General features: G+C 38.4%; 1 protein-coding gene across 39 annotated transcripts in view; it reads right to left on the bottom strand.

Annotated features, from left to right (window-relative positions):
• Positions 1-13392, bottom strand: part of ARHGAP12 (Rho GTPase activating protein 12) — a 117217-nt gene that overhangs the window by 45270 nt on the left and 58555 nt on the right. For 21 of the 39 annotated variants that reach the window (XM_060397404.1, XM_060397416.1, XM_060397412.1 and 18 more), the window contains 2 exons: positions 12601-12864; positions 4048-4128 (listed from right to left, as the gene is read on the bottom strand). In XM_060397404.1, the coding sequence (XP_060253387.1) occupies positions 4048-4128; positions 12601-12864 (345 nt within the window). Of the gene's footprint in view, positions 1-4047; positions 4129-5310; positions 5452-12600; positions 12865-13392 lie in introns of all 39 variants that reach the window. The other 18 variants (XM_060397396.1, XM_060397400.1, XM_060397397.1 and 15 more) reach the window with 2 other exon arrangements.

Raw genomic sequence — 13392 nt, 5'->3', positions numbered from 1 at the left:
TTTATAGTTGTTCCTTAAACAGTCTTTTTGAAGAAATGCTTCCTACTCTGAAGTCAAAGACATTCTCTGATCCAGCATTCTACAGCCTTAAAAGTTTTGCTTATTACATTATGACTGTCATCTACCTGGAATTAATCAGTAGGTGAGAAGTCAAGATCTATGTTTATTTCATTTTCCTCCCCTGGAAATAACCAATAATCTTCTAAAATATTTATTGTACAGTCCATGCTTTACCCAGGGATTTGTGATGCTACATCTGAGGTTCCTATTCTGTTCTGCTGGTCTATTTCTCTGCACATGTGCCCACAACTTAATCACTAGAGCAGGGACCCCACCCCTCTCCTATTCTTAAGTAGACATTCTCCCTACTCAGGAATATTTTGGTTCTTCACAGACTTTTGCTTGCAAGTAAAATTTAGCATCAATTCAAAAAAACAAAAAAGGTAGAGACGGGAACAGTAAACAGAAATGCAGTGAATTTACAGATCAATGGGGACACTGTTACCATGTTAAGCATCCCAACCCAAGATCATAATGGTATATCGCATCACTTCAGATCATCTTTTATATCCCTCAATTCTGCTCTGAAATTTTCTTAAGATCTTACAAACTTTCTGTAGGTATAATCTTAGGATTCTTCTTGGCATTGTTGCTGCTGCTAATATAAAAAAGAACTTAATTCCTATCATATTTTCAAATTAACTTTTTACTAGAGAATTGGGTAGTTTTTAGGTTGATTTTATGTCCAGCAAACTTGCTGAACTAGTAACAGTTCTGAGTTTGCCGAATCTCCTGATTTTCTAATAGTAAAAGAACAATTGCGTCTCTTTTCTTTAATTGTTGAATAGAAGCATTGACAGGAAAGTTATAGTCTAAGACCTAATTCTAATGGCAAAGCTTCTGCAATGGCACCATGAAGTATGAGATTTACTATAAACTATATGATAAGTAATCTTCAGCATGATGTAATATATCATTACATTTGAAGTGATCTTTTTGTAGAAACATATAATTGGGTCATGGCATTTATCATTTCCAAAAATATTCAATAGCTCTGTTTAAACCATTTACATTTAATGTAATTTATTTAAATGTTAGGATTTAAGTCTGTTGCTTTTATATTCTGTTTATCATGCCTGTTTCTCCTTTCCTGCCTTCCTATGGACTATCCTGAGTTTTTACTAATGTAGTTTAATCCATAGCTCTTTGAGTCTATTTTGCTTTACAGTTTTTTAGTGCTTACTCTAGCTATTACAAATTATGTATTTAATTCCTCCCAGTCTACTAATATCAGAATTTTACTATTTCAAGTGAAATGTAGAAACCTTACCAACAATTATCACACTACTCTCCCCTCTTAACAATACAGTTGTCCTAGATAACATCTCCACCTTAGAAATGTTCTAATTTTTTTAAGGTCAGATATAATTTTTTTGACTTCCTCTTTGATTTCCTCAGTGATCAATTGGTTGTCTAGCAGCATATAGTCTAGTCTCCACGTGTTTGTGTTTTTTTACAGTTTTTTTCTTACAGTTAGATTCCTAATCTCAAAGCACTGTGACTGGAAAAGATGCCTGACATGAATTTACTGAGGCACACCTTGTGGCCTAGCCTGTGATCAGTCCTGGAGAGTGTTCTATGTGCACTTGAGAATGTGTACTCTGCCGCTTTTGGATGGAATGCTCTTTAAACATCAATTAAGTCCATCCAGCTTTGGGTGTCATTTAAAGCCTATGTTTTCTTATTAATTTTCTGTCTGGACGATCTATCCATTGACCAAAGTGGAGTGTTAAAGTCCCCCACTACTGTTATGTTACTGTTGATTCCTCCTTTTATGGCTGTTTGCATTTACCTTATATATGGAGATATTCCTATGATGGGTATGTATATATTTACAATTGTTATATCTTTTTCTTGGATTGATCCTTTGATCTTTATGTAGTGTCCTTTGTCTAACTGTCTTTATTTTAAAGCCTATTTCATCTGATATGAATACTGCTATTGCAGCTTTCTTTTGATTTCTATTTGCATAGAATATCATCAGATATTCACCCTTCCCATTATACTCTGTTCATTTTTAACGTTCCAAGTTTTCTTCATTTATCATTTCTCTTCCGTTTTAAGGATTTCTTATAGCAATTCTTTGAGAATAAGACTGTTGGTAATAAATCTCTGGGTTTATTTTAATCTGAAAATGTCTTTATTTTACTTTCATGCCTGAAGGATATTTTTGCTAGATGTACAATCATGAGTTTTTCCTTTCCACATCTGTAAAATGTTGCACCACTTCCTTCTGGCTTCATGGTTTCTAATAAGACATCCTCTGCTATTCAAATCATTATTATCCCACAAAGTACTTTGCTGTTTCACTGAGTTGCCTTCATGATATTTCTTGCAGGGGCAGGGTGGGGGGAGGGGGGAGGTGAAGTCTTTAGTTTTCAGAAATTTGATTACAGTGTGTTTGGATATGGATTTCTTCGAGTCCATACTGTTTGGTATTTACTCAGCTTCGTGAATCTGGTGGTTTGTCTTTTATCAAATCTGAGATGTTTTCAAACATTGTTTCTGAAAATATTTTTCAGCCTCTCACTTTCTTCACTCCTTCTGGAACTCTCATGAATATTAGGTCTTCTGTATGGTCCCACAGATCTCTGAGACTCTGTTCATCTTCTTAAAATGTATTTATTTACTCTACCTAGGACCATACATTCCTCTCACAGCAGAGGCAGAGGTGGGAAAGCAAGCCCTGGTGTACAAGCCCTTTTCAATACCATGTTCAGGACACATTTGCTCACATCCCATCAGTGGAAGCAAGTCACATGTCTAGACTATATTCAGTCATGGTAACAGCAGAACAATATGCCCCCATTCACAGCAAGAGGTCACTACGGAGGTACACAGCAAAAAGCACTGATATGGGAGTGGGTGAGGAATGGATCAAATGATGCAAACTGCCACCACAGGTAACCTTGCTTTTTACCTTTTGATGGCTTTTAAGACTGTCTCCCTCTACTGAAGTTCCACAAATTCAGCAAAATTTGTCAATATGTGTATTTATTTTTCTGTGTTCTGGTCAGTATTGAAGGCTCCAGTTGAAGACTCATGCCTTCCTTTAGTTTCAGAAAATTCCAAGAAATTATATTTCCAAAATACTATTTCTCTACCACTTCTTCCATTTTCTTCTTCGAGAATTCCTCATTTGTACATACAGGAAACTTTCCACCCCTTCCATCTCCTTTAACCATGTTTTAATATTTGTTATCTTCCTGTCCCTCTGAATATAGTTTATTCTATCCACTGCACTATATTTTTTAATGATCTTTTCTATATCCATGTATCTCTAAATATTTTTCTTTAAATTGACTTACTTTGGGAAAAAGAAAAATTTATTTAGAAACTAATGTCTATCTGATAATTGACACTACAGATACATCTGCTACTCATAGGTGTTTTCTAAAATGTTAAAATAAGGTACCAATTAAAATGTAAATGTTTGCTCAGATATCATTAATATTTACATATATTTATATCTTAATACTAACAGTGGTTAAGTACACAACCATTTTGAAACCTACTGCTTTAGATAAACTCAGCCCTGGTACATTTATCTTTAGACCCTGGAAGGTCTCATTACTACATGCTGCTAATGACTGATTCAACTATAATACACTTCTACATACAAGAATAAACTTGAATACTGAGTTGTTTTTCTTTTAAGTAAGTTTAACACCAACTTCATGCAGAAAACTCAACAAATTTAAGAGAACTCTTTACGTTACTGCCACTTAAAGGGGATCTTGGATCCAGGAACAATAAAAAACTGAATCAAAGAACTTTTAAATAGGGATTCTCAATATTATACAGTTATAAGATAAATGTATGTCACAGAGTAATTTAAGCAAAAGATTCTCAATGAATTATGGAAAAACTAGTCTTGCTGCTTTTCAAGAGCTGAATAAAAATTTTAAAATAAACCTGTTGTAACCATTTTCAGGTATTACTTCATCCACTATTTTTACACAGAAACTCAGTGCTAAGGTTTATTACCTTTGGCAACTCCCATTCTGACCGAGATCCATCCGCACTGTAGTAATACTGTCTGCCTTGATCGTCAACATGCTTGAGCCACTATAAAAACAAAACAGGTGTTTTATTTTAAACACAAATAGAGTTGAGCTTAAGCTTATAAAATCATAGGTATTAGATGATATTCTTATGAATTTTATTCTATTTGCTCAAAAACATTCCAAAAGAAATATAACAAACTTATACTAACAGACTTGCATTTTAAGTCAATAAAAATAAGGAACTAAATATTAAACGCAAATTTATTTTCTCTCTTTCATCCAGTGTCAAGCTAGTGATCCAAACACCACTTAGCAACACAACAAGAAATGGATAACATAAAGATACAAAGATACATATGTGGACAACATATATATGTAGGTATGTGGTCACAAGGACACACAACCCTGAAATCAGGGTTGAGAAATTAACAAAAGGGAATTTTTCTTCAATCTTTAAGGATGAAACTAATAGACGATTTAATCCAAACTTCATACAAACCCTTAGGAATTAATTACCTGCAGTAGCCAACACAGCTTATTCATACAATTTAAGTAACACCGACAACAAAACTTCATGTAATACCGGAAATATGAAGGAGTAAAGACTAAAACATATGATCTTGATTGTGAAATAAATGAAAATTATTGTTTTCATGTGTTCCAGTGTTAAATAATTAAAGAAACAATGTGGAGTGAAAAAACCTATCTCCATTTATTCCCAAGGCTTTTATTCTTTAAACTAGCACAAACAACCATTACCCTCTCTGATGATAAACACATAAAATTACAACAAGTATTCTCACACTAATTTATTAATCATAAAGCACTAGATCCATGGTTCTTGTTTTACATAACTTGGTTATAAAAGATAAAGCAATGTAGGAAGTGAGGGGGATTATTATGACATGTTGAGAAAACTATTCCCAAAAAACTATTTGCCAAGAAAAACACAAAGAATTATGTTTACTGAAGAGGCATAAACGGAATGACACTCAATGGGTCTACTCTTAAAAAGGTTCTGTCTTAAACAGGTTGACACCACAAAAATTATGATAACTGGAAGCAGTTTAAAACCATGAATCAATCAGTAGTTACACTGAGTTTTCAGACTGTCAGCTGACAGGGCTACAGAATTGCAAGAAAATATTTTCATGAGTTTTTAAAATACTACTAGAGCTTCAGTACACAACGATTTTATGAGAGGAATCTGCCAAGAAAACTAGATGAGAAAAAAAGAATGTACCTTTTCATTAGTATAGTCACTGGTATATAAGGTATGCCCACGTTCATCCAACTCTTCTGACCAACCCCTTGGAGGAGAACCACACTGACTATCTGACTGGCTGAGACAAATGCTGTGGTAGTTTTCTTCTGATGAAAGAAGCTACAAATAGTCAGAAACATAGGATTGTTCTTCTTTGAATACACATATACAGCAGCTGAAAATCTAAGCAATTGACTTTATTTGGCTATACATACTAAAAGATCTTAAATATATTCAAATATTTAATTCTCAAAACAAATTGTTTAGTCTTTTTAATGGTACATTGTAAGTGGTGTGGGGAAATTAATAAGTTATTATATTGCATTAATGCAAGCCTATAAATGTTCACTATAATGAAACTGAAAACAGTGTTTTCAGACTGAGAGATAAAAATGCTACCTTCTATGCTGTGCTACTTTCAACTGAAATCAGGTTAAAAAATGATGGGGATAGAGCAAATGTATGTACGCACATCTATGTGTAAGCAAAGTAGGAGGTGAGGGCTCTTCATTAGACTGAGATACTTGAAAATTTCACCTATTAATCACAAGTTCCTAGCCAAACACCCAGCAAAAAGTGCTTAATAAATATATCTTGAGCTAATTCTTTTAAAGTATGTGGGATGGGAGAGGGGAGGGAAAGACGCTAGCTCTGTAACACTATATTTTATTTTGTAATTGATCATAAAGTTTTCCTGACTCACTCAACACAAATGCTTGTTAAAAACTATTCAAAACTATACTTTAAAAGAAAAAAAGAATTGAATGAATTCAAGCATAATACCGAAAGATTAAGAAATTCAGTGTAATATTTACTGAGCTAATTCTGCAAGGGACCCTTCCAGGGTCACGTTCAGGTAAAACAGTGTCTACAATTACATCTACTCAATAGATCAAATTTTCTACCACCATATTTGGTCTGAAACACTCAGATGTGTAGATTCTCAATGTTGTACAAATAACAAACAACCTAATGTCAGTAACATGTCCATAAAAACTGACAAAGACAACTTAAAGTCTTGAATGGAGTGAGCTGTTCATGTTTTGTAATAGCAATGGTTTAAAAAAAATGGAAAACCTAACTGAAAAATCAGGATTATTTTAATCTAATTGAGATCACTTAAAACATAAGCTACTATCAGAGTGGTACAATAAGAATCTTTTAGAAACAAAATCAAAGGCAATCTGTACGGAGAATATTATTCAGACATTAAAAAAAAAAAATTTAGTAATTTGTGACAACATGGATAGATTTTGATGCCAGTATGTTAAATGAAATAACCTGCAGAAGAAAGACAAATACCCAGTGATCTCACTCACATGTGGAATGTGAAAACAAACCAAACAAGCAAGCTCATCAGCACAGAGAACAGACTAGTGGTTGACAGAGACGTGGGCGATGGGTGAAGAAGGTCACAAGGCGCAGACTCCTAGTGACAAAACAAATTAAGTCCCGAGGATGGAATCTACAGCACGGTTACAAAGTTAATAATACAACACTGCACATCTGAAATCTGCTAAAAGAGTAGATTTTAAAAGTTCTCATTCCCAGAAAAAGAAATTCTAAACTAGGTATGGGGACAGGTGTTAACTAGGTTCATTGTGATCATTTTGGCAATATATACAAACGTCACATCATGTTACATCATAATTTTTTCCAAAACCATGAAGGAGCAAGAGGTTAAGAAATACCAAGGAACAAAACTAACTGGAAGCAAGAATCCAGATCGGTAAAGAGAATAAAAAGGCAGCATTCTCCAAGAAGGCATTTGCCAAACCTTGAGCTAAAACATTAGTTTTCAAGACCATGCATACGTACTGGGAAACAGGACTTGGGACAACGTAGGTAAGGCAGGGAGTCCCCCAATAAACAGGGGACCCCAAAGAATTCTACCTGTAGATTACAGGGTAAACCAGAAACAAATCTTGTCCCTCTACTGCACACTAGGAAAATCACAGGAATAACTGGGGGAAATCAGGGGAGAACCCAACAAGCCAGTCTTTATGCATTCAAATTACTACTACCTAGGTGGCCTAGGGAAACTAAAACTGAAAATTTAGTTTCAAATGTTCATAGGATACTAGTTTCTCCAGGCACCTGAGAGAAACACAAGGAAAGCCTCTCAGAAGGAAGAAACTTTCAACATTAGCAGTAAAGATTTGTTATCTATGATTTCCAACAACTATCATCTCACATTAAAACATACACACACGATATGAAACAAACAGCATGAGTGAGAGTCAGCAGGAAAACAGCGTATTCAGACTCCTTAAAGACTTTATATACTGAAATTATCAAAAATAAAGTAGAAAATAAGAGCCAAGAAAAATATGACAAAGAAATGCAATATACGATCATTCAGTGGATCCTTTACTGCAGGAATAAAAACATAAAGGATATTAACTAACCAGTGAGAAACACCGAATGTTAACTTTGTATTAAATGATATTCAGATATTAAATTTCTTGGATGTGATAAATGCATTTTTCAATATGTTTTCAATTTGTTTTACTGGAAAAAGTCCTTATACTTAGAGAATACAACATTACATTGTCTGGACAAATGATTCAGAATAAAATAGTGGAGATAGAAGGGTGAAAGGAGGTAGAAAGAAATGTGTGCAACTTTTGAAGTCCATGCACCCTAGGGTCCAAGCTCCGCAGAGAAGCCTGCACACCGCAACTAGAGTAGCTCCTGCTCACCGCAACTAGAAAAGCCGTCGTGAAGAAAGGAAGACCCAGTCCAGTCAAAGAAAGAAAGAAAGAAATGAGGCAAATGCGGTGAAGTGGTAACAACCTGCACATCCAGATGAAGGGTCCCTAGCATATCGGAGCTCAATGTGCTATTCTTTCCACTTTTTTGTATGTTTCACACTCTTCAAACTAGTAACATGGGTAGTTCCACCCAACAAATTAAAAATAACACATTTTTTAAGTTCAAGGGTTGGTTTAATATCAAACAAACACACATGATGAAGAGACCAACAGCAAACAGGAGCCTAACTTGAAATGACTGAAGACAAAACACGGAGAGGGACAGCAATAAAATGTTAAGTATAACGGAAATCAAGAAACATGACTAACGGAGTAAGCACATTAAACACTTATCTAATCAAAGTCCCAAAATGAGAGGAAAGAGAAAATGAGACAGGAGCTGTATATAGATAATGCATATATATATATATATATATATATATATGAACTTCCCACAGTTAATCAAAGGCAGAAACTCCACAAATTTCAGATTCCCAACAAAGCCTGGGCAGGAAATAAAAAAAGATAACTTCACCTAATCACATCACAGTGAAATTACAGGCACAAGGTCCTCAAAGCCTCCTGCAAGAAGAGACCTACAGACTAAATTGTGCATATTAATAACAGAAGCCTGAAAACATGAGAGTAAGTCTCAAGGAACTAGGAAAAAACAAAAAGCAAACAATCACCTTTTAATTGTGTACCAGGTAAAGGCAGTCTTGAAAAATAATGAAAAATAAATTTCCAGGTAAATGAAAACCAAGACTCTATCACTAATGGAGGCTCACCAAGGAAATTTAAAGGTATGGGTATGTACTTAAGGCAAGAAATCTGAAAAAGAAAGTGGTAAATATGAGGATTAATTTTAAGAGTCACCATGTACAACAGTGAGGCTTCCCTGGTGGCTCAGTGGTAAAGAACCCACCTGCCAAGCAGGCGGCACGGGTTCAATCCCTGGGCTGGGAAGATCCCTGGAGAAGGAAATGGCAACCCACTCCAGTATTCTCGCTGAGAGAAAACCCATGGACAGAGGAGCTTAGTGGGCTAGTGTCCATGGGATCACAAAAGAGCTGGACATGAATTAGTCACTAAACAACAAATGTACAACAGTTGTGGGGGGCAAAGGGGACTAGAAAATGGAAATAAACAACAACAAAAAGCCCCACAGCACTCGAAGACAGGGGACAGGGTTTCAAGGAGCAAGCAGATGCTGATTAATTGTAGATGTTGACACATACGCCAGTTACAGGTTCTAAGGTAGCATTTCTTAGCAGCAGCAGCACGGACAGTTAGGGCCAGATTATTCCTAGTGGTGGGAGCTGTTGTGTGAATCACAGGATGCATGATAGTTTCTCTGGCCTCTACCCACGAGACACTGGTAACCCTTCCTGAGCTGTAACAACTCAAAACATCCCCAGACACTGCCTAATGTTCCCTGCAGACAAAACTGTCCTAGGTGAGAACCACTGTTCTAGGGCAACCACTAAAATAACAAGCTTCTGAGTTAGAATGAAAGAGAGGTTTGCTCCCATTTGAACCCCAACAAGATAACAGTATCGAAATAAGCTCAAAAAGATCTGAACCCCCAACAACAGGAGAACACAGAAAGACACAAGAGCCGCAGAACTCTGGAAGCTGAGAAGCAGATGAACAAAAACCTAAATTATCCACAAAGCAAGCAGAATCTAAACGGGTGGGGGCTGGGGTGGCACTGAGGAGGAAAGATGAAATCCAAGTTTACACAGCAACGTCTTCAAATGGCTCGGGTTCCTCCTGGAACCGAGGCACTCATCTGAGGACTGAGATAGCCAGGATCCCCTTCTCACGCCTGGCCACCAGGTGTGCCCGCTCCCTTCCTGCAGCAGAAGCACAGGGACTGATTCCCTCTCAAGAGGAATTCTGAGCTGGGAAACAACAGGCACAACTGGAACATGGGTACCAAACAGAAAGAGGGGAGACTAAGGGGCTGTGTGTGAAATAAATGCTGCAGCCAACACCCTGGGCAGCTCTTACTGGCCAGTGATCCGACTTCTGCAGAGACTGGTCAGTCTCAAAGGGAAGACCTCACGGTTCCAACACTGGAGACATCCAACACGCAGCTGACCAAGATCACCATAAAGTCAAGTTCAAAATGCCTCGCAACTGTGAGAAAAAATTATCTCCAACCTAGAATTCTGCACTCAGGCAAACTCTCGATTAAATGTGAGAGTACAGTGTCAACATTTTAACACACATGGTCTCAATTTTACCTCCATACACAACCTTTCTCAAAAAGTTACTGGAAGGTGTGCCCCGGCCACTCTGGAAACACCTATTTTTACACAATTATGTGAGAGAGTAGAGGAGTGAGCTTGCTCAGACTGCGATTTAGAGATCACTCCCATCTAGTCTCTGAAGTGTAACAGAAACCTAAGAAAGGCTATTCCAGTTTCCGTGTGTACTTTAAATCCTTTTCTTCTATAATTTAGCCATTTCCCTAATTCTTCCAATTGATAAGACTTTACTTTATTATGGACACACAGGACAACTTACTTTCAAATCTTTCTAGACACACAAATTCAAATCACTTCCCTAACACTTCTCTTATTATAGTAACATGTGAACAATTTCTCACTAACCCTCCACCTCATTCCTCAACTCTGAAAGTTTAATACAAGCTACCACCAAAGCATAGCTATAAATAACCAACTGAAAAACAGGACAAGAGGAGGGGTTATTAACTATACAAAGCTCTTAGACTCTGCTACACACAGGATGTGTTACCTGATTTCTCCAGCTCCCACCTAGCCGGAGCTCTATTTCTGCTGGACAAGTCAGCTGCCCTAAGGACAGGTGTCCTGGGTGTGCAGGGGCTGCCGCCTACCGACCAGCAGGATGCTAACTCCTTTCCATCCCTCCCACCCAGGATTCTCTGCAGACCTGCACAGTCCCAGGGGATCTCTGGCCAATTCACTGCACTGCCCTCCGGGGGGACCGGGGAGTAGAGGAGTGTGTGTATATATGTGTGGATGGTGGATGGGGGGTAGAGGTGTATGTGTGGATGGGGGGTAGAGGGAGGTGTGTGTGTGTGTGTGCGTGGATGGGGAGCAGGGTGTGTGTGTGTGTGTGTGTGTGTGTGTGTGGATGGGGGTAGGGGTGTGTGTGTGTGTGTGGATGGGGAGTAGAGGTGTGTGTGTGTGTGTGGATGGGGGGTAGGGGTGTGTGGGTGTGTGTGTGGGTGTGTGTGTGGATGGGGTAGGGGTGTGTGTGTGTGTGGATGGGGGGGTAGAGGTGTGCGTGTGGATGGGGGGTAGAGGGGTGTGTGTGTGTGTGTGTGGATGGGGGGATAGGTGTGTGTGTGTGTGTGTGTGTGTGTGGATGGGGGGGTAGAGGTGTGCATGTGGATGGGGGGTAGAGGTGTGTGTGTGTGTGTGTGGATGGGGGTAGGGGTGTGGGTGTGTGGGGGGGTGGGTGTGGATGGGGGTAGGGGGGTGGGTGGGTGTGTGGATGGGGGGGTAGGGGTGTGTGTGTGTGTGTGGATGGGGGAGTAAGGGTGTGTGTGTGTGGATAGGGGGTAGGCGTGGGAGTGGGTGTGTGTGGTGTGGGTGTGTGTGTGTGTGTGTGGATGGGGGGTAGGGGTGTGTGTGTGTGTGGATGGGGGTAGGGGTGTGTGTGTGTGTGTGTGGATGGGGGGTAGGGGTGGGTGTGGGTGGGTGTGTGTGCGTGGATGGGGGGTAAGGGTGTGTGTGTGTGTGATGCCACCCTCCAGGGGTATGTGTGTGTGCTGCACTGACTATGTGTCTCTGTGTGTGTGTCTATGAAACCAAGGTTGGGGAAATGGTATGGACACTTGTCAGAGAAAATAATGATTTTAGGGACTGCCCTGGTAGTTCAGTGGTTAAGATTCACAATTCTACTGCAGCTACACAGATTCGATCCCTGGTAGGGGAACTAAGGTCCCACAAGCTACATGGCATGGCCAAAAAAACAGAAAACAACCAGCCAATCAAGAAATAATGTTTTTAGAGTGAACTGTCAGACTTAGAGGACGTTCAGCCTGTAGCAAAGGACTTATATTATACTTATCTCCCGTACACAGTCATAAAAAGTGATCTTGTACCTCTAACAAAAACTGAGAAGTATCTTGCCAGTCCCATCAAATCATAAAGAAAAGCATCAAATAACTGGGTTTTTGTTTGGCTAAATCACATCACATATTTTCTCCCCTTCTTTTTCTAAAAAATCGTAACTGCTTTGGCAACAACGATGACTGGATTAGTATCTTCTAGCATGTGAGGGAAATCAAGGGCAATAGGCAGCATTAACCCAGTAAACTCTAGACAAGTAAGCATGCCACAGGGCTAGCTGCTGTCTGTCTATACACTAGGAAGCAACAAGCAGTAATATGATAAAACTTGGAAAGAAGATTTAGTATCTTTGAGATTTCAAAGGTTAGAAGCAAACCTATTTACTTCTCTGAGAAACGAAAAGAGAAGAAGCTCCGTAACTCACTGGTTGACCCCCTAGCTCCTCATACCTCTTGATCCCCTGGACTCTGGGAATCTCCTTTGCTTGCGTTCGTATCTCGAGTCCAACGAGGGGGTTTCCAAGTTCTTTCCTGTGTACCTCTGTTATAGTAATAACAACGCCCTGAACTATCTTTATGAGTTTCCCATTCTCCATTAATCTGAATTGCTGGGCTTCCGGGGACCGGGGGAAGAGCCGACTGGGATATCTTCAGTTCCTGCAGGTTAGCGTAGACGGGAGAATCAGGTCGCCCTTGATTTGGAGGTGTCGTTGCCTATGAAAGATTTGAAATATCCATGTTTACACATGTATAATGCTGATAAATAAAAATTAAATAAAACATGAGACTTATAAACATAAATACAAATTCATTTTAAAACATATATGGAGGGGTATATATATATTCCTTTAAAGGAAATGAGAATTTAAGTTTTAATGTTCATAGTTTGAAAAAATAAGAATTTAACAGTTTTAATATTCATAGTTTGAAAAACAAACATAAAAGCTTTCAGAAGACCCCAGAGTGCACTTAATCACTTCCCCTCACCCTGAGAGCACACTCAACTAGAAGTCAGGAGCAGTGGGCTCCAGTTTAAGATCTGGCCTGACAAGCTGCAAAACCACAGATCAGATCACTTCATCTCTATGAAATAGAACTGTTTAATCTCTGTAAGTGAAGAAATTGGATTAAACCACTTAGGTCTCCACTGGCTCTAAAACTAAATGATTTTTAAGCAATTTTTAAAATACAAAAAGTCTTACACAGAAGTCAGCACTTACTCAAAAAACTATGAAAAAATTT

The sequence above is a fragment of the Ovis aries genome, chromosome 13 (genome assembly GCF_016772045.2).
Source record: "Ovis aries strain OAR_USU_Benz2616 breed Rambouillet chromosome 13, ARS-UI_Ramb_v3.0, whole genome shotgun sequence".
Taxonomy (NCBI): Eukaryota; Metazoa; Chordata; class Mammalia; order Artiodactyla; family Bovidae; genus Ovis; species Ovis aries.
Note: the sequence above shows the minus strand (reverse complement) of the source record. Positions and strands in the feature narration are given on the sequence as shown.